At 41.1% G+C, this 22,808-nt stretch overlaps 1 protein-coding gene across 1 annotated transcript; it reads right to left on the bottom strand.

The window, feature by feature from the left end:
• Window positions 1–4,003: 4,003 nt before the first annotated feature.
• On the bottom strand, window positions 4,004–5,272 carry GPR27 (G protein-coupled receptor 27). Its single transcript, XM_054595225.1, has one exon. The coding sequence runs from the start codon at window positions 5,270–5,272 to the stop codon at window positions 4,145–4,147; it is 1,128 nt and encodes a 375-aa protein (XP_054451200.1). The 3' UTR covers window positions 4,004–4,144.
• Between the last annotated feature and the right edge of the window lie 17,536 nt (window positions 5,273–22,808).

Here is a 22,808-nt window from a genome sequence, read left to right as displayed (position 1 = left end):
AATGTGTGAATACAGATCCGTAATATCAAGCATACCTATCAAAGGAGTGGAAAGGATAGAACAGTTTTAAGTAATGTTGTAGTTAATTATTGCTTCAAATGACAGATTCCCTGAATATTAGTTCCTGAAGCAATAGTAGTTTTTATTTTAAATCCAGAAGTCTAGAGATATGAGGTTGCCTGCTTGATTAAACTGTTCAATAATGTTCATTAAAATAGATGCCAGCTCTTTTGTCTTTTTGGTCTGTTATCTTTATTGTATTGACAGTATCTCCTCTCATAGTTGCAAGATAGCTGCTCTGGCTCCAAGCATCACATCCTCACCAAAAACATCCCTAAAGGAAGGAAGAGGCAGGTCAAAAAGGCCTTCTTCATCGACTGGGCTAGACCCCAAAAGTCTTGTCCAAGTTGGGGAAAAAAAGCATAAAGAACCCATTGGACTCAGATTGCTTTTACTTGTATTTACTCCAGAAGCAGCTAACAAACCATGCAAAGGTGGGTGGGTTATCTCCTCTGCATCTTACAGATGGAGCCCTGAAGGTCACTCATCTTGAGGCAGGTCACACAGAGTGACATGTCTTCATGGTGAATAAAGAACACTCTTTAGGGTCCACGGCATGATAACCCAAGCCACTTCAGTGCACAGACAACTTAAAAAGACACTAAGACAGTAAGTCTGCTACTCAGTCCACCATGGCACTTGAACCTAATGACTAAGTTTGAAGCCTTGAAAATTCTGCACGGCCTGCACTGGGAAAATCTTCCCCTCTCTGTAGGGGCTAGTTCACCCTTTTTAGTCTAGGAGTTCACCCCCTGTAAGGTTAACTGCAGCTGAGCTGGAAAAAAGAAAGTGAAGACTTGGGCACATGAAACAATAAATGCAAAGGTACGTTTGGTGGACACAGTATAACCTGTTCAGGGCATTGCCAGTGATTGGGAGTGGCTGAGGCACAGGGTTGAGAAAGGAGTGGAGAAAGTATGATTAGAGAGGCAGCTAGGAGCCCATGGCATGCACCAAGATTCATTAAATTTTATTTCTTTTTTTAAAAGAGAAAAAAGGGGGTGGGAAAGAAGTGAAGACAGGAAAATGAAGAAGGGAAAGAAAGAATAAGAGAGGGAGGAAAGAAAAAAAAGGAAAGAAAAAATGAGAAAGGGAAAAAGAAACCAATATAGCAAAGGGACAAGATTTGGCAGGGCTGAATAGTTACTTATCACTACGGTTACTGATTTGTTACACGCTTCTCCACTTTGCTTCAGCTATTTCTTTTTCTAAAAAAAAAAAAAAATATGGTCAGGTGGAAATGTATACAGATATGATCTTTAGGAAAATATATTTAATGTATCAAAAGACCCCAAAGTGCTCATTTTAGATCCAATAATTTCATTGCAGGACATGCATGGATTGATATGCAAGAAATCTATTTTAATTGCCTCAAGTATAGTGACTTTTTTCCACTCTGGAGGTGGGGAATGCTAACTAACTCCCTTAATAAACTGTCTTAATGGAAATCTTCCCCAAGTACATTATACCTGTCCTGGTACATTGGATAAAGTATTCTGAAACACAACTAACCTTTTCTTGATGGTTTTTATTAATATAATTAACAATCAAAGTACACGTTAATAGAGTCATTGATCCAAGAAGCTGTTGAGATGCAAGGGGTGTTTTTTCCCTGGGTAGCTCATTTCCTCTGCCTCTCATGGTTCTTCTCTCCTTTTCCATCACAGTTGACTGTCGTTTCTCATTACTCTTCAACTCAACCCTCATTAGCAATTGCCAATCTAATCAAATAAAATAAAACAATACCAGATTACCAAGTTTGTTCACATGTTGTCTGAAGTGAATTGTCTGAACGAAGGCCTGGAGGTATGCCTCCACCCATCTGGGGAGCTTGTTAAACATGCTCTTTCCTGGGTTCCACCCTCATTCTCCCTAATAAGACTCTCTCAACCTCACAAGCACGTAAGGTAATACTGTTAAAATTTGAGACGCACTGGCTTATGGAGTCTCCTATGAAAAAATACCAATGAACTTAAGGCCACGTAGAGTCAACAGGTTGTCTTTGGGCCACTGAGCTGCTGTCCAAGGCTGGAGTTGTCGGGGTTAGGTTCTGGCGGCTTGCTTCCTGTGCCAGCCCAGGTACTAAATATCCTGAATACCACATGAGCTTACTGACTTCTAGTTTTTGAATTTGGCTCGCTTGGGTGGGTGTGTGAGGGGTGTTAGGTAACAAGAGATTTAGTTCCAGGGCTTCTCTGTCTTTAGATTAACTGAAATCCCTTGGATGATTAACATCTACCTGGTCTTATGACCTTGGTAGAAATAGGGTAATTGTTATTCATATTTTCCAAATATGAGACTGTCTGTAGAGACTGATTGACTTTTAAAAAGTGAAATAATGCTGACCATTTACCAGACATAAATTAAATTGGCTATACTCTTATGACATCCCTCTTGGACTGAAAATTTGATAGTTTATATGATGTTTAACTAAATTTCAACATATTTGCTATGCCTACTTTCAATTATTTTAATTAAAATGATTATTTTGTTCATGTTTATATGTTTACAAAAACCAGTTTTAAGTTTTAAAGTGGTGTGTATACACACACACACACACACACACACACTCTCTCTCTCTCTCTCTCTCTCGCGCGCGCGCGCGTTCTCTCTCTGCTTCTTTCCCTTAAAGAGATTTGCAGAGCTTTATCTTGCATTTTAAGTTGGCAATCCTGCAAATGTCTTAGATATGCTGATGGTCAACTAAAGAACACACACTAAAAAGCTAACAGAACATGAGTACCATACTTTGCTGCCTATTAGTACCAGTCATGGCCTCATACAACAGTAACAAAATACTCCAGAGTGAAAATACTGGTATATTTGTATAATGCAAAGAGAAATACAGATAGAAATCCTCAAAACAGAAGGTACATTAATAAAAATGTAGCATTATAAGCAAAAATTATACAGTACTTGCAGAATTTAGTCTTTCAATGTAAGATTACAATGTCTAACAAAGAAATATTATTGAAAATTATAGTTCTTGTTATTAATTTAAAATAACCATCATAGAACAGCACAACTTAACCTAGCAAACATTTTAAGGAAACACTTTATCTCCTAGAAGTAGAGTATTATTATATGCCATTCATTTACACCATGAACAAAAGAACAATTTTCAAAGTGGAAGTTAGTTTCATGAGCCAGAATATAACTGGGCTCCTCAAAGCACAAGCTGTTTTCATAAAGTTATTTTAATTTTTATTGGCAAAAAATAGCTAAACAATTTTGATTTAGTACTCTGCTTCTCAGAGCCCCCCAATCAGTGAATCGCAATCAGTACATACAAAAACATGCAATACTGTATTTTCTCCACACCATTAATAACCAAAACACCTTTTAACTTTTAAAAGTTAGAGTTTATAGAAATGTTTCCAGACAAGATTGGTATAATGCAGAGAGCAGTTGTCACTGACCTGTATTTTGCAGTATAAAGTAACATAAGAAACAGATCTTGCTCCTGCTTTAAAAAAACCACTTCCTTGCTAGTGACTCCCATAGCTGCTCTTTAAATTCAATCTCAATACTGAACAAAGTTTTTAACACTTTCAAAGGAGAGCAGCACAACTTATCCCATGGCTGGCAATTTAGAGGGAACTTAAGACAATCCTCCCTCCCCCTTTCTCCTGCTTCCAACTTGTGAAGTCCCCCAGGGTCCTCTTCTTCACTGCAAAATGTAATGCCACTTGAGGTTGTCAAAAATAGCTTCTGTAGAAAATTGGCCATGGTCTTTAGGAAACGTTGCATGAAGAAAGTTTAGTCTTTAGTTTAGTCTTTATTTTCAAAAGTAATAACATGGAATAAAAGACAGCAGTACCAATACAAAGACTTCAGGACCTATCTTCAAGATGAAAATATATTTAAGAGGAAAATGAATGGAGCTGGGATGGGGGTGGAAATGGAAACCCTTCTCCACCTCCCGCCCCCCCTAAAACGAGTCTGTACAATCCAAGTGCTAATCCATTTTGAGTCATTTTGAAGGCAGCTTAGACAATTTAAAGGGGAGCAGACGGGAAGAAACGACGTCAGTGCCCAAGACAAAAGGAAAGGCTGGATTGGGGTGTGCGTGGCAGGAGAGCCCTTACAAACCAATGCCTTTCAAGTCGCAGGGGAGAGTGGCCTGTGTGGCCTGGGTGCTCTGGCAGCAAGGGAACTGGGCCCTGAAGCAGTCCCTCAGCTCCCTGTTGAAGAGGAAGCACACAACAGGGTTGATGCCGGCCTGTGCGAAGGTCAGCCACACGGAGGCCGTCAAGTAGGCCTGCGGTACCGCGCCGGGCCGCACCAAGACCCGCAGGTAACTGGCCACGACGTAGGGACCCCAGAGCAGCAGAAAGAGCAGCGTGATGGCGTAGAACATCTTGCACAGCCTCTTCTCTGTCTTGAACTCCTCGAGCACGAGTAGACGGCGCGCGCCGCGCCCGGGTCCCGCGGGCCGGATGCCCACAAGTGCGGGAGGCGTGGGGCCGCGGCCGAAGCCAGCCGTCCAGTTGGCGGCCGCCTGGCCGGTGGCACCGGGGCCGTGGAAAGTCCAGTCGTGGCTGACGGCAGGAACGAGACGCGCGGGCCTCATCTTGCGGCGGTCGTGGATGAAGAAGAGCAGGCGGAGGTAGACGAGGTGCGTGGCGCCCACGACCGCGGCCAGCAGCAGCAGGAAGCCGAGCGCGCCGGGGGCGCCGTCGGGCCGCTGCTCCAGGGCGCACGGCGCGTCCTCCTCGTCGCCGCCACCGCCATCCAGCACCGGCGGGAAGGCCGCAGCTAGCGCCAGCGCCCAGGCGGCGCACACCAGCATGGCGGCGCACGGCCAGCCGGCCAGGCGCTCGGCATAGAAGCGGTGGTGCGCGATGGCCAGGTAGCGGGTGACGCCCACGCCAAGCAGCAGGAAGGCGGCGTGAAAGCAGAAAAGCGCGGCCAGGAAGGCGAGCAGCTTGCAGCCAAGCGCGCCCGGCGGGGTCCCGGCCGCGGCCGCCGCGCGCCGCGCCGCTAGCATGACGGCCGGGAGGCAGGCAAGCGCACGCAGCCCGTCTGCCAGGCATAGGTCGAGCAGCAGGTAGTACGGGGCGCGGTGCAGGCTGCGCTCCCGCACTATAAGCAGCGCGAACAGCACGTTGCCCGCTAGGCTCACGCACAGCAGCAGGCTCAGCGTGGCCAGCTTAATGCCCAGGGTGGCCGCCTCGCCGCCACCGCCGCCCGGCTCGCTGGCGTTCGCCATCCCGGCCTCCCCGGCCAGACGCTCCGCTCTGGGGCCGTTCCTGGCCTCCCCGCTCCGCAGGCCGCCTGGCCCTGGCTCCACTGCCGCGTGGGCCCTGCGCGAGTTCCCAGGCCGGCGCGGCTCAGCCTGCGCCCGGCTGGCGCCTCCTGGGTTCCCCGCGCCAACGCGCCGCCGCCATCTCGGGAATGATGCGCGCGGGAGGCGACGGCCACTCCCTGCACCTAGGGCACGGCGGGCTTCACTGCGGGCAGGGCCTCCCGGCCGCCCGGCCGCCCGCAGTCCCCAGCATCCTTTTCCTCCTCCTCCGCTGCTGCAGCGCTCCTCTTGGCTCTGCCCCCCGCCGCCGCCGCCGCCGCCGTCGCTGCCGTGGAGCCCCCTCCCCTCCGCCGGAGCGCGCCGCGTGGCCGCCACCCTGGCCGGGCTGGGCTGGGGCTGCCGCCGCGGCAGCTGCGGGTCCGGGAGGGAGGCAGGGCTCAGGACACCAGGTGGTGACAAGCCGTGTTTGGCCCCAGGTAACGGGGTCCGGCGGCGGCGCCCGCGGTGTGGGGTCACGCGGGGCGGGGGATGATGCTTGGAGTGGCAGGGTCGGGAGGCCTCAGCGGCGCAGGAATACCTGGGATGAGCTTTCTGCCCGAAAGCTAATAATAATTAACGGTAGGAATAATCATAATGTAACCGTAAACGTTCAGAGGAGCATTGATGTGGGCTGACAGTGTTCTGGGAGCTTTACCAGCGTCGTCTGGGCTCAGTATTCACAATAACTACTAAGTTGGTTTTAATCTTAACCCCACTTTGTACTGCGGAAGCAGAAGCTTGGAGGTCAAGGGAGTTGAGAACCGGTGAGCAATGGAGCTAGGATTTGTATTTCACTAGGTCTGATTTCCAGGGTTGGATTCACAGCAACTGTGCAGCAGGCCAAGATCTCTGCCTCACCTGTGGTCCCAGTGAAGACGAAAGTCAGGGAAAAGCAATTGAGCCTTTTCTCTTAAGTGACTTGGAAGGTGAACCCTATGACAGTTTCCTCCCAAGGTATCTGTTTTCTGGGTAAGCCCGAAAGGGCAGCCCCTATTCTGGGCTTCAGACAAACCTAATTCTCGTAAGTCTTTGCACGTGCTTCTCTCTCTTCCTGGTCAAGCCCCGCAGCTCCCATCCTCTGGGCCATTCTGACCAGTCTGTCTTATTCTGTATCACTGCCCATTCATTTTCATAGCACTTTTAATTTATCATCACACATTCTAAATTCTTTTCAAACTTATTTTTCCAACTAGTCTCCAAGTTCCATAAAGACAAGGGACCATGTCTGTTTTTTGTACCACTGTATCCCAAATTCCTAGCATAGTAAAGCCAGAATTAAGGAATAGAACATTGTTTATTGTCTACCTACTATACACATGGCAAGCACTTTGATGGGCATTTGCAGGACAACACAAGATAATAGGAGGCCTGGGTCATCGGGCTTAAGGAATCTAAACTTTAGTCTGTAGGTAGGAGGAGCCCTGAAGCTTTCTTGAGGAGAGTGGCATGATTAGAGCTGTGCAACAGAAAGATTATCTTGGCAGTACTCTTCAAGAGGAATGACAGCAGAGCCTGGAAGTGCAGTCTAGAGCCTCCAACTTCAGAGTGCACAGAAATCACTGCCTGGAAATGCAGATTCTGGTTCAGTAGGCCTGGAATGGGTACAGAGATTTCTGCATTTCTCACAAGTACCTCAGTAACAGTTACTGAGTTACCAGCAGTAACACTAATGCTGCTTGTCCACAAGCCATACTTTGAGTAGCAAGGACCTTGAGGACAGTGTGGATATTTTGCAGAAATGTAGGTGACAGCCAATAGCAATCTGACTTAGCACCTCTAAGTGGCTAGGGATAGTGGCTGACCAGGCAGGTCTGCAAAAAAAAAAAAAAAGAGAGAGAGAGAGAAAGAGAAATCCATTTTGCAGGATATTTTGGTTAGGATAGCACTTTTCTAATAGAAGCTAAAAATGTACATCAGTTTTTCTCATGAAATAGAAGTCTGGAGGTCAGTGATTGCTGGCTTTGAACTGTTGGGTCAAGGATTCAGTCTCTGAAAATCTATAGCCCTTCCCACATGATCAGTAGGCTGCTGGCACCCCAGCCATTGCTTCTGCATTCCAGGCAAAAAGAAGGAAAAGAAGGGAAGATCAGAAATGTTCCTGCCATCCAAGTAGGCACCCTCTGGAGAGATTTTAAGAAGTCCTGCATTTTAACAAACACTTAAATGACATTGGCTACCACTCAGGAAGGGAGGTTGGGAAATGGTTTCTTTCTTTTTTAAGAGGAAAGACACATAGCCATAGTGAATGAAATTCTGCCTTGATGCAGACCTCAGCACTTGGGTTGCTTCGGCCCAAAGGTAGGGATGCCTGCTTATAACCCAAAAACGACCCTGACTCTAGTTCCTTTATGATAATACTAATGGCAGTCTCCATTTGCTGAGCTCTTTGTATGTGCTACGCACTGTGCTGAATCCTTGACATGTGCTATTTCATTTAATCATTGTAAACTGCCATGTGTAGTAGATAGGCACAATCTCCATTTTGCAGATGAGGCAATTAGATTAAGTACTTTGTTCATGCTTCTTTCACCACTAGTAAATGAGAACTAGAATTACAAGGCAGACATCTGGCCCTGGAGCCCACATTCACAACTCCATACATATTGCTGCTTTGTCATAACTGCAAAGAAAGTTATTAAGTGTCTAAAAACAAACAAAAACTACTGATGTTCATATTCACAAAATTATAGTGCCTTCAAAGAGGGAAGGATTTTAAAAATCCATGTAATCTAACACTTGCATTTTATAAACAGAGTGACTCATTAATGACTGAATGGCAAGTAGAAGCTAGATCTTCTCACTCCTAGGTCAGTTGCCTTCCTGCTTAATTGAAATAATAATACTATGTGTGCTAATGAACACATGGCATCAGACAAGTCACTTAACCCCTTGGAATCTCATTTACAAAATGGGGCATGGGACTAACTGGTTTCTGAGGGCCCTCAGCTGTTAAGTCCAGTTTGTATATGAGAAAATGCAAGTTAAATGGTTATACAATCCCAGATGGGGAGAGAGTTATTCCTTAGACAAGGACACAAAAGAAGAGACAGTAGTACCTTACATGTTAGATTTCTCTGTGCTTTTTACTTCTCTCCGTGGTTCAGTGTGTTTCTCTTTGAGATTTGAAATTTGGTTTAGTCATTTATCAAGGATCAAATAGCAGAAGCAGCAGTAGAAAATGTGTAAATCATGGCTTTCAGAGCATTTATATGCCTGTTCTTTCATGCTCAACATTTGTTCAGTAGATTAATACTTAAGGAAAAACTATTAATATTTCATTGCCAAAATCAATTTATTTTCCTTTTATTGTTGCTAGGAAGCTTCAGATAAGAATTTAAAGTAGTTTCTTAGGCACCCAGTTAAGTGCCTGCACCTCAAGGCAAAACAGCTCTATGAGATTTTTTTCCCTATAAGAAAAATTTCCATTTTGCATGTAACCAAATTTTTCCTTTTGCACATAAATAGAAAAGGTGAGATCTTTTCCCCAAACTTGATATGACACTTCTTTGCTGGACATAAAGATGCTGTGAATGGTAATAAAAATCCTGACTGTTCAGAGGAACTAGTTGACACTCCTTGATACAGCAAGACCATGAGCCCCAACATCATGGGAGTCAGTTTGGCCAATGTCTCCTGTCCAGCCTCAGATTCCTGGCCAGTCTTCTGCCAATGGGTGCATTGAACACCAAGTTAGAGAAGATTGGTTTGACTTAAGCCTATGCCACCTCAGAAAAATGAATCAAAGTCTAGGTCCAATGGATTCTGGGTTATCAAAGGCCAGCACTCAAATTGGCCTCTTTGTGGAAGGGAGTCATTACTTCAAGAATGAAAATGGGCTTGGAGTTAGGTGTACCTTGGTACATATCTGAGGCCTCCCAATTACTAGTGCGCATCCTTAGGCAAGTCCCTTGCCTTCTCTGAGCGTAAGAGGCCTGTTGTGAGAAAGATTCCATTAAACGTGAACCAGAGTGTAGCATAAGATATGCACACAAATGGTGTGTATTTCATAGCCACTACCATCATTCACATTTGCTCTTACCAGACTGTAAATACCTTGACTAACCATGACTGTTCTCTTTCCCACTCAAAATTAGCCTGGCAGGATGTCCTGTATGTAGTAGGTTCTTAATATTTGTGTGGCAGGTATGAATGTCAGTCCATAAAATAATGCATGCAAGAAATATAACTCCTCCTAGAAACCTAATTTCTCACTTTGAGTTACCATCTCATCTTCCTGGTGGGGGAAAAAATATAACCTTTGTGGTTCTTGGATTTCATCATGGCCCCTTGCTTCTTCAGGATATGACATAATTCCAGGATAGTGCCTACACTGCATAATATACAAACATTCAGGGTATGCCAGTGTGGGGATAGTGGGGGCATCCCATCTGATGACCACACAACTGATGTTTGGTCAGTTGTTTGCCATATTGTTCCTGACCTTATAAACCATTATGGTTTAGTGATTCTTAGCTGCCTCATGCCAGACTAAGGGTTGAGAATCTCGGCCAAGGTGCCTATGCTGAGCTACACCCACTGCTACTCCTCTTGGCAGTATGTCTAGGAAATTGGGTGCAGATCCTCTCTCTCTCAGGACCTTTTTATCCTCCTCCTCCTGCCTCTATTTCTGGGGATTCCCTATCTATTCTTGCAGAGAGGGAAACCACTTCTTCTTTGTTTTTCCAGATAATATAATTGGTCAATTCCCCTGAGAATCTGTAGTCCTATAGTTTAGGAGTGTGAGAAAACAAAAGTCAGGAAGCTACTTTGCCATAAACCTCCCCTAGGCAAGGAATCCTGGAGCCTACTATGTTCTTGAATGTTTGGAAGGAAAGGGAAAAACGGAGGAAGAAAAATTATTAGTTCGTATCTCAAAATATTGTTTTTGCTGCATATATTTGTTGAATGAAGATCTTTCTGTGTATATGCGTGACATATTGTAACTTCAGTGAAAATTCATTCAACAGTTGATTTTCTCCACACACAAAAGAATGAAGTTGGCCCCCTTCCTCACACCATCTACAAAAATTAACTCAAAATGAATCATAGACCTAAGAGTAAGAATAAAAACTATAAAACTCTTAGAAGAAAACATAGGAGTAAATCTTCATAATTTTAGATTAGGCAGTAGTTTCTTAGGTATAACACCAAAAGAACAAATAACAAAAGAAAAAATAGGTAAATTGGATTTTATTAAAAATTTAAAAGCTTGTGCTTCATATAATTTTATTAACCAATGCCATCCCAATAAATTCAATTCAATTTTTTTTAAAAGTTTGTATTGCAAAGAACACCTTCAAGAAAGTGAAAATACAGTCTACAGAATGGGAGAAAATATTGTCAGATTATAGGCCTGATGAGGGATTTTTATTGAGGGCATATAGAGAACTCGTAACTCAACAATATAAAGACAAATAACCCAATTAAGTATGGGAAAAGAATTTGAATAGACATTTCTCTGAAAAGACATACACATGGCCAATAAACTCAAGGAAAGATGCTTAACATCATTGATCATTAGGAGACTGCAAATCAAAACTAAATTGAGATACCTCTTCACACCTGCCAGGATGGCTGTTGTCCAAATGTTGACAGACAATACCAAATGTTGCTGATTTTATGGGGAAATTGGAACCCTCATTCAATGCAGATGCTTTGCAAAATAGTTTGGCAGTTCCTCTAAAAGTTAAATATAAAGTTATCCTATGACACTGCACTTCCACTCCTAGATACATACCCAAGAGAAATGAAAACATGTCCATGTAAAAATTTGTACACAAGTGTTCATAGCATCATTTTTCATGATAGCCAAAAGGAGGAAGCAATCCAAATGTCTATCAGTGGATGAATGGATAAACAAAAAGTGATATAGTCATACAGTGGAAAATTATTCACTCAAAAAAGGGCATGAAGTACTGATACATGCTATAACATGGATTAACTTCTAAAACATGCTAAGTGAAGTCACCTAAACACAAAAGACCACGTATTATATGATCCCATTTATAGTAAATGCCCAGAAGTGGCAAATCCATGCAGACAAAAAATATATTAGTAGTTACCAGGGGCTGGAGGGTAGAGGAGACTGAAGAGTAACTTGTCAGTTGGTACTGAGTTTGTTTTGGGGGTGAAAAAAAGGGTCTAAAATTGAATAATGGTGATAGTTGCGTAAGTCAGGTCACCTCTGTGACTTTTGAAAGTGCCCTTATTAAAAGATGAATAGGGGCCTGGAGAGTGATGTGGACTCCTTACTATTGCTTTCTGAGTGAATGTAGGCCTTTAAGGTGTGAATTCTCGTGCCCTTCCCTAAGGCTGGCCGCATAAATGAGTTGTGACTTGCCATTTGGTTATGTGTTTTCCTTTTGATTTGCTTCAGTAGTTACATGCTGTGATGTTGAAATAAACTTGTGAGAAAGAATTTAAAAATTCATACTCAGTCAGTAGCTTTATACATGTATTGCAATGTCTATCCTGCTGGGAAAGCTGGTTGGCTGGTTTGTATTTTTAAGTCCAGTAGTGCACCAGAGGTGTTTTGCGTACATTACCTAACTTACTCCTTCAGAATCCTGTACCCACATTTGACAAATGAGGAACCTCGAGTCTTATATTAATTAGAGCAGTTATATTACACAGTCTGTGGTCACACAGCACAAAGTGGCAAAGCAAGGTTAAAAATCTAGTTTGGCCTGAAGATCAGAGTTCTTAATAAGTACATACAGGGCTGGGTTGTGTTGACCAATACTTAACTGAGGGAAAACTATCAATATTTTATAAATATTAATCTGGGAGTTGTATCACCTGATACAGAATTGAGAAAACAATTATGCTCCAGACAGTTTCTGAATCACCTGAAAATGAACACTTAAAATATTGAAAAGAAACAAAAATCTACACTAGCATGTATTATCATTTACAATCTCATTTTTATATAATAGATTTTAATTGTAATGTTTTTTCAAGGAGTTATAGCCATGGCTCTAAGGAGTAGGGGACTGGGAAGCCTTGTTTTATATGGCACCTCTCTTTTCCATTATATTTAATAGCTGTTTCAAGCGCCTCTAGTGGTTAAGCCCTGTTGTGATTCTAAATTTTGCTTTTAAAGATTGAATGCTGCCACTGGGATAAGGGTGCTACTATGCATCAGAAGATTATAGGATCACACCTGTTCCTTACATCATGTTCTCTTTCTATGGGTAGAAAAATGGTGTGTATGTTACATGTCAAATCTGCTGTAATCCTCTCTTCACCTCTCTCACTCAGGTCAGATTGATCATTGATTATAGTTACTTTCTATGCTAGAGAATTACAGAGACTGTATTTTCTAATATATAGCTTTTGGGGGCATGCTGTAAGCTATGGAACTGAGGCCCACAAGACACATCTTTAGATGTGTACCCATTATTTCTTGACTTTCTAATTTACTTATTATCCAATGACTTTCTTATAATGAAAAATGAAAGTTTAATTCTAAAATACCCACACTCTATATACCTGCATGCCACACACACACACACACACACACACACACACAAATTCTTTCTCTCCCCTACCACCAAGCTTTGCAGTGGGTTTTGATTTAGCTGAGGGAGAGATTCTTTCATTGGGCAGAGTTACCACCACTGTCAGGGAGAGTATCTGCAAAAAAAAAAAAAAAAAAAAAAAGTCTTATCTTAGAGACAAACCAGACAGATGTTTAAGGTGAAACAAGTCACATAAAAGGCACAACCGTGGCAATTTCTTCATAGACTTCCATGTTACCTTGAGGCATTCTGCATATGGTGTCATGAACTTTGTGGTTAAACAGCTTCATTTCTCAGACACAACCTGCTGCCACCCTACATCAGTTTTTAATCAGGTTTACATCAGGGTAGAGAACTTGTTTAATGAGTTCAAGTTTAGAGTCTGCTCAGTATCAGTGAGTTGTAGAATTGTAAAATTCCACACATATAATGTAGTTCACAGCTGAATCATTTATTACAACAGCATTTTGTAAATTGCACTTTTTTATTTTCCTTAGAAATAATGATTCTTTTTCCCCTTAAAATGACATGGGCCTATCACTCACTTGACTCCAAACATTTGGACAGAACCATGAAATTTTGTTCAATAGAGCCAAATTCATCACCTGTTCTATTGGTTGTGTTTTGGAGACATCTTTCTTGGAACCTTCAGCCTCTCATTTCAGTGTGGTCTGCACAGCTGCAGCCCTAGCACTTCCCTTCACCATCGTGTTGGACTTGTCTCCCTTTCACTGTCAGATCTCCTGTGTCCTGAAGCACACTTTTCTCTTTTTTGATTTATTCTTTTATTTCATTGTTAGGCAATGTGCATATGTCAGTATCTTCCTGAGAAAGGTACATTGGGACTAAACGTTTTTAAAGATTTTTACGTAGCTGGTAATGCCCTTATTTTACCTTCCATGACTAATTGGTAGTTTGGGAATAGAATTTCTGCTATGATGGGAATAAAGAATAATGATGTTGAGGATCTTTTCATGTGCTTATTTACCATTTCTTGTTTGCTGATGCATCTGTTCAAATTTTTGTCCACATTTTTTTCATTAGGTCATTTACTTTCTTATTGACTTTAAAAAGTTCTTTACACTTTTAAGAGTTTGTATATTCTGGAAGCCAGACCTTTTTTCAGATGTATGCTTTGAAAATATTTTCTCCTAGTTTGCAGCATCTCTTTTTTTAATTTTTTTAAAATAGTGCTTTTTGAAGAGCAGAACATTGTAATTTTGAAGTCTGGCTTATAAATTTGGATTATTCTATGAATCATGCTTTTGTTGCCACATCTAAGAAGTCTTTGCCTAAACCTATGTTTGCTTCTAGAAGTTTTACTACTTAAAGTCTTACATACAGTTTTGTGTTCCATGTTGAGTTAATTCTTATAAAGGATGTGAAGTGTAGATTGAGAACACACTTGTATGACTTGAGTTTTGTTAAACCTGATGCTTGCTGTATGGGCGAGAATATGATCTGTGCTGCTAAATGTTCCATGTGCACTTCAAAAGGATGTTTTGTTTGATTGTTGGGTAGAATGTTTAACAAATGTCAATCAGGTCAAGTTGATTGATAGTGTTGTTAAAATTTTTTATAGTCTTACTGATTTTCTGTCTACTTGTTCTATAATTTAGTGAGAGAGGAGTGTTGAAATCTCAGGCTATAATTATGGATTTGTTTGTTTCTCCTTGCCATTCTAATAGTTATGATATCAGGAGCTGATTTATTTTGTGTGTTTCTTGGAATTTATTCACTTTTTTTCATATTGTCCAATTTACTGTATATAATCATTCAAGGTATTTTTTTTGCAGTCCCTTGTATTTCCGTAGTGTCAATTGTCACTTTTCTTTCATTTCTGATTTTTTTATTTGGGTCCTTTCTTTTTTTTGCCATGAGATTGGTTAAAGGTTTATCAATCTGTTTATACTTTCAAAGAACTAGCTTGTGGTTTCATTAACCTTTTATATATTTTTGGCTCTATTTCATTTATTGCCACTATGATCTTTATTATTTCCTTGCTTCTGTTGACTTTGGGCTTTATTTGTTGTTCTTTTTCTATTCCTTTAGGTGAAAGGTTAGATTATTTGAGTTTTTCTTGTTTCTTGAAATAGTCCTGTATTGCTACAAATTTTCTTCATAGGGCTGCTTTCGTTCTGTCCCATACATTTTGAGTTGTTTTATTTTCATTTTCATTTGTCTCAGTATCTTTTAATTTCTTCCTTTATCTTATTGTTAACCTAGTCATTGTTTTGTAACATGTTATTTAGCCTCCACGTATTTGTGTGTTCATTTCTTTTTCCTCATAATTAATTTCTAGTTTCATACTATAGTGGTCAGAGAAGATGCTTGGTATGATTCCAGTTTCTTAAATTTATTGAGACTTGTTTTATAGTATACTATGTGGTCTGTCCTGAAAAATGCTTCATGTGCCGTTGAAAAGAATGTATATAATGGAGGCTGCAGAGTAGCTAGAAGGTCTGTCCACTTGCAACCAGGCCCAGACCAGTCTTGCAGCTAAACCACAGAGCAATCAACAAAAAAATCCAATGGAGAGTTAGTGAGAGAGTGTGTGAGTGAGTGCGTACACAGATGAGAGTCCGGGGAGTGTGTGTGATCGGACTAGAGACTGCCTGCCTGCAGGACACTTGCGAGTGGATGACCTGGGCTCTCCTAGTGGAGTAACTGCTACCACCCCTGCCCAGCCCAACACTTCTAGCAGTGCAGATTCAGGGCAGTCGCAGGTTGGCTCAGGAGTGGTGAGCTCTGGGGACAGAGAGATGGCCAAGGGTGTGCTGGGCCATAGAAACCCTGCCCAAGGCTGAGAATAACTGAGGGAGCAGGGAGAGCACCCCGCCACCTCGCCATGTTACAGTATTGCTACAGGACTCTTCCCAGAGCCATCCAGGAGAAATCCAGAGAGAAACTTATCTAAAACGGTTGGAGGCTCCCAGCAGGCGGTGTGGCCAGCCCTGACCAAGAGAGGCTGTGATTTTGGGGGAGGAGGAGTACATGGAGAACAGGTCCCCCAGGGCTCAGTTGCTGCAGTGTAGGGGCCACACAGAGACTCTTTTAAATGAGAAGCTGAGGCGAGACTTGAGACTCGGTAGGGACCTAGTCCTCGTGTCTGCGTGTGTGTAGTGACTCTGACAACAAAGAACTCAGAGGGAAAGGGTCACACTAAGGGACTGTCGGACCCAACTCAGCATGGCTGGTGTGCAGGGGACTGTACAGAGGGAGAGTTTGGGCCCAAGTTTCCTGCAAGAGAGAGTGACAGGGGGACTGGATGACCACGAGCTGAACTCCTGAAACTCGCTGCAGCCAGGCGAGTCCTGACACAGACCGGAGCCCAAACCCTACCTCTGGAATTATAGACTCTACAGATCACTGAGGGCAGGCTCAGGAGCCCCCTGCTGGATGCATTTCTGGAGGGAAACGAAGAAAAAGCTCTGACAGGGCCCTTTTTACCAGGCATTATGAGCTACACTGTTCCTTGAGCCCTGATCCACTGAAACTAGCAGAGCAGAGAGATTAGAGATGGATGCAAAAAGGGGTGTTCAGGGTCCACCCAGCCCCAGCACCTAGGTGGAGCTGCTGTCTGCTCTAAGCAGGAAGGAGTGGCCTCTTTTACACAGATTGGCCTTTTACAGGAAATGGACAGCCAATCACCAGAAACCATACATGATTGGAAAGAATCTGGGACAAACCAAAATGAGTGGCAAGAGGGTGGGGATATACGCCTACCCTCTTCCCTGAAGACTGAACATCAGGGTTCCCACCCTCCTGATTGCACAGGGGCCCCATCTGGAGGCAGGTGGAGTATGTACTGGTAGTCCTCTTGGGGCATTAAATGAACCACTCCTGGGCCCTGGGCTGTTGGAATGTCACCAGAGGAGAGCAGTGGGGACCAGCCAAATCTGAAGGAGAGAGCCACAGACTGTGGATCACTTGTAGTCTCCAACAGGCTGCCTAGGGCCAGACTAGGACACCGCCTGATATTACCAGGGGTGGATCGAGAAAGAGAAGACAGTGGTAAACACTGGATTCTACTGAGATGAATTCCACTGACGTCTTCCTCATTTTTTGCGTTATATTTTAACGTAGCTTTTTAACATTTTTTCTTTTCCTTCAAGTTCCTACATATTATTTCACTAGTTTTTATATTTGAGTTTATTTCAAATATCATTATTTGCTCCTCCCTTCTCTTCCTCCATTTTAGCTTCTTCCTTCCTTTTCTTAGTTTTTTTTTATTTTTTTTCTCTTCCTACTATGATATTTCCATTCCACACTCTTATTATTTCTCCAGCCTCTCAAAACTATTTTTCTTGGGATTAGTCATCTCATACTTTTTTCTATTCTTAAAATACCCTTATCCTTTCTCTACCTTTATCAGTCTTCACTCGTTAATTGTTGATATGGTGGTTGTTGCTGCACTTCTTCAATTTTATTTCTAGATCTTCAGTATTTTTGTATTTTAAATCTCAAATTTTACCATTCCCTTCTCCTACTCCATTTTGCTTTCCTCCTGCCCTTTCTCTTTTACATTTTAAATTTCAGTTTTTCCCTGGCTTAGCCTGGTTTTCATTCCTCACTCTTAATATTTCTTTTCCTTCTGCCCTCTCAAAATCACTTTTCTTTCCTCTAGACATCTCTTAAGCTTTTCTTTCTTTTTTCCTTCTTATTCCCATTCCACCTATATTAACCTTCACTCATTTGTCATTGACATTGCTGTGGTAGATATTTTTCTCCAATTTGGTTCCTTTTTTTCATTATATTTTTAAAATTTTTTGTTTAAGCCTCACACTATACTCTTTTTGCCTTCTTCCCTCCCTTTCCTATTTACAATGTAAATTTTATTTTCTTTCTTCACTTTGTTTCCATTCCCTATTCTTGTTATTTCTCCTCCGCCTACCTTCTCAAAATAATTTTTCTTTCAGCTAGTCATCTCATATTTGTTTTTCCTGTCTTATAATAGTCTTACTCTCTTTACACCTTTATTAATATTTGGTCTTCCACTGTTGATAGTGTGTTTGTGATTGGTGGTTATTTTTGCAGGTGTGGGTTTGATTACTGAGTTATTTGGTTTTGTTCCAGTAGTATCAGTACAACAGCATAAAGACAAGGTGGGCAGTGTGATTCTCAGTCAGCTGGAGGGAAGAACCTACCAAAAAATGACCCAACAACAACCAAAACCCAATAACAACCAGAGTAGCCCACATAAATGGCATAAAGGGCATCCCAAGAGTACTCAGCTTGGGAGATCAAGGAGACTGCATGATGGAGCCCCACAGTCCTCCTACGAGAGAAGGTCATACCACAAAGGCAGATCAATCTAATATGCAGAAACAAACAAGAAGAGTCACCTAAAATGGGGAGACAAAGAAAAAACCCCAATAGAAAGGAAAGGAGGTATCCCCAGAAAGAGTGCTAAATGAAGTTGAAGCAAGCACACTATCAGACGTTGAATTCAAAAGAATAGTTATAAGGATGCATAAGGAGTGCAGTGAGAGCTACAAGGAACTTACTGGGAAATACACCATCATGAAAAAGGACATCAAAACTATCAGTAAGAGTCAGGTGGAAATGATGAATACAATATCTGAAATGAAGAATACATTAGAATGAATTAAAAGCAGGCTAGATGAAGCAGAGGATCAAATAAGCAAGCTGGAGGACAAGGTAGGAAAAAACTTTCAAAGCAACAAAACAAAAAAAGATTCAAAAAGGACAAAGAGGGTTTAAGGGAACTACAGGACAACATGACATGTAATAATATATGTATCATAGGGATACCAGGAAGAGAAGAAGAGGGGCAAGGGATAGAAAACCTGTTTGCAAAAGTAATGACAGAAAACTTCCCCAAATTGATGAGGGAAAAAGTCATGCATGTCCAGGAAGCACAGAGGGTCCCTATCAAGATGAACCCAAAGAGGCCTACTGCAAGACACATTATAATTAAAATGGCAAAATTTAAAGACAAACAGAATCTTAAAGGCAACAAGGAAAAAATAGCTAGGATCATACAAAGAAACTCTGGTAAAGCAATCAGCTGATTTCTCGACAGAAACACTACAAGTCAGAAGGAATGATAAGACGTATTCCAAGTAATGAAAAGTAAAGGCCAGCTTTTGCTGTGTGACGTTACACATCAAAGCTCTCATTTAAAATGGAACACAAAATAAGTCGTTTCCCAGGGGGAAAAAAGGGCTAAAAGAATACATGTCCACCAAACCAGAACTGCAAAAGATGCTAAAGGGAGTGCTTTAAGATGAATAAAAAGAGAGAAAGGTAGAGGAACACAGGTAAAAAGGCAAAAAGAAGGGCAATGAATTAGTACCTGTCAATAATAACCAAAAGTGTAAATGGGTTAAATGCTCCAACCAAAAGATATAGGGTATCTGAATGGGTAAGAAAACATGACCATATATATGCTGCCTGCAAGAGACCAATCTGAGAACAAAAGACCTACACAGACTGAAAGTGAAGCTTTGGAAAAAGATATTCCAAGCAAATGGACAGGAAAAAAAAAAAGCCAGTGTAGCAATACTTATGTCAGACAAAATAGATTTCAAAACAAAGACCTTAAAAAGAGACAAAGAGGGACACTACGTAATATTTAATGATGTAATCTATCACAAAGATATAACCCTTATAAACATATATGTACCAAACATAGGAGCACCTAATTATATTAAAAAATCTTGGAGGACTTTAAGAACTATGTGGACATCAATACACTTACAGTAGGGGATTTTAACACCCCACTGTCAGCAATGGATAGATCTTCCAAGCAAAGAATCAAGAAGGATATTGTGGCACTGGACAGCACTGTAGATCAAATGGGCTTAACTGATATATACGGTATCATTCACCCCAAATAAGCAAAATATACATTTTTTTCAAATGCACATAGAACATTTTCAAAGATAGACCACATGGTAGAACACAAAACAAGCCTCACCAAATTTGAGAAAATTGAAATCATGTCAAGCTTCTTCTCAGATCACAATGGCTTGACACTAGAAACCAGTCTCAAGGAAAAAACTCAAAAGCATTCAAATTCATGGACTGCATAACATGCTATTAAATAATGCATGGGTTGACAATGAGATCAAGAGAGATACCAAAAAGTTTCTGGAAACAAGTGAAAATGAACACACAACAACCCAAAACCTATGGAACACAGCGAAGGCAGTCTGAGAGAGAAGTTCATGGCAATACAGGCCTAGTTAAAAAAAGATAGAAAAAGCTCAAATAAACAACCTAACTCTACATCTACAAGAAGTAGAGGAAGAACAACAAACACAGCCCAGAGGGAGTGAGAAGGAAAGAAAGAATCAAGATCAGAGCAGAATTAAATGACATAGAGACTAAAAGAACAATTCAAAGGATCAACAAATCCAGGAGCTGGTTCTTTGAAAAGATAAATGAAAGTGACAAACCTTTAACCCGGCTCATGAAGAAAAAAAGAGAGAGGACCCAAATAAATAAAATCAGGAAAGAAAGGGGGAAAATTACAACAAATACCACATAAATACAAAGTATTGTAAGAAGTTACTGCAAACAACTATTTGCCAAGAAATTGGACAACCTGGCCAAAATGGACAAATTTCTAGAAACATACGGCCTTTCAAACTGAATCAAGGAGAAGCAGAAAGCCTGAACAGACTGATAACAACTAGTGAAATTGAAGCAGTAATGTAAAAACTCCTGGCACACAAAAGCCCTGGGCCAGATGGCTTCACAAGTGAATTTTACCAATATTTAAAGAAAAGCTAATCCTATCTTCTCAAACTATTCCAAAAAAAAATCAAGAAGAGAGAAGACTCCCAAACTCTTTTTATGAAGCCAGTACTATCCTAATTCCAAAACCAGATAAAGACACAACAAGGAAACAAAACTACAGGCCAACATCTCTGATGAACATAGATGCTAAAGTCCTCATTAAAATATTGGCAATCTGGATCCTGCAATACATTGAAAAGATCATGCACTATGATTGAGTGGGGTTCATCCTCTTATTTCATTTCTGTGAAATATGCCATCGGTATTTTAATAGGGATTGTGTTGAATGTATAGATTGCTTTGGGTAGTATGGACATTTTAATGATGTTAATTCTTCCAATCAAAGAACAGGGAATCAGCAACAGAAAACAAAAAATAAATGAATTAAGGGATGTCAGGATGGTACAATATTCGCAAATCAATAAATGTAATACACCACATAAACAAAATGAAAGACAAAAAATCACATGATTATATCAATATATGTTGAAAAAGCATTTGATAAACTCCAGCACCCATTTATGATAAAAAAAAACACTCAGAAAAGTTGGACTAGAGGGGACCTACCTCAACATAATAAAGGCCATGTACGAGAAACCTACAGCCAACATCATACTCAACAGGCAAAAACTAAAAGCTTTCCTCTTAAGATCAGGAACAAGACAAGTGTGTCCACTTTCCCCACTTTTATTCAATATGACATTGGAAGTTCTAGTCACAGCAGTCAGACAAGGGAAAGAAATAAAAGGCACCCAAATTGGAAAGGGGGAAGTAAAATTGTCATTATTGCAGAACATGATAGCGTACATAGAAAACTATATAGTCTTCATGAAAAACCTATAGAGTTAATAATAAAATTCATTTATTATTGACCTAATAAGTGAATTTGGTGAAATAGTGGAATACAAAGTCAATATTCATAAACCAAAGGAATTTTTTCATACCAACAATGAAATATCAGCAACAGAAAATGGGGGAAAAAATCCCATTTACTATAGCAACAAGAAAAATAAAGTATGTAGGAATAAACTTAACCAAGGAGATAAGACCTGTACTCAGAGAACTACAGACCACTGAAGAAAGAAATGAAAGAAGATACAAATAAATGGAAGCATATACCGTGTTCATGGATTGGAAGAATTGACATGATTAAAATGTCCATACTACCCAAAGCAATTTATAGATTCAACACAATCCCTATTAAAATGCCAATGGCATATTTTACAGATCTAGAACAAATATTTCAAAAATTTATGTGGAACCAAAAAAGACCCTAAATAGCCTCAGCAATCTTGAGAAAGAAGAACAAAGTAGGAGGGATCACACTCAAACTATACTACAAGGCCGCTGTAACCCAAACAGTCTGGTACTGGCATGAGAATAGACACATAGATCAATGGAGCAGAATAGAGAGCCCAGAAATAAACCCATGTGTCAAAGGTCAATTAATATTTGACAAAACAGGCAGGCTCATAAAATGGAGTAAAAAAAAAATAGTCTCTTCAATAACTGGTGTTGGGAGATCGGGACAGGTACATTAAAAAAAAAAAAAAAAGAAACACTAACTTACACCATACAGCAGAATAAACTCAAGATGGAAAAAGACTTAACTATAAGTCATGACACCATAAAAGGCCTAGAAGAAAACATAATCAGTAAAATTTCAGATATCCACTGCAGCAATATTTTCATTGCTATATCTCCTAGGGCAAGGGAAATAAAGGGAAAAAAATCAACAAATGGGACTACATCAAATTAAAAAGCTTTTGCAATGGCTAAAGGAAAGGGAACCAACTATATGGGAAAACATATTTGCCAATGATACCTCAGACAAGGGTTTGATCTCCAAAGTATATAAAGAACTCATATGACGCACCACCAGGAGGACAAACAATCCAATTAAAAACGGGCAAAGGACCTGAACAGACACTTCTCCAAGGAGGACATACAGAAGGCCCATAAACATATGAAAGGATGCCCAAAAACACTAGCCATTAGCGAAATGCAAATTAAAACCACAGTGAGATACCACTTCACACCGGTCACAATGACCATCAAAAAGAAATCAATAAGCAAATTCTGGCAAGGTTGTGGAGAAAAGGGAGCCCTAGTGTACTATTGGTGGGAATGCAGACTGGTACAGCCACTGTGGAAAACAGTATGGAGTTTCCTCA

The sequence above is a fragment of the Pteronotus mesoamericanus genome, unplaced genomic scaffold, assembly GCF_021234165.1.
Source record: "Pteronotus mesoamericanus isolate MK-2021 breed Mesoamerican mustached bat unplaced genomic scaffold, CSHL_Meso_final scaffold_54, whole genome shotgun sequence".
Lineage (NCBI taxonomy): Eukaryota > Metazoa > Chordata > Mammalia > Chiroptera > Mormoopidae > Pteronotus > Pteronotus mesoamericanus.
The sequence above is the reverse complement of the archived record's forward strand: the minus strand, read 5'-3'. Positions and strand labels throughout refer to the sequence as shown.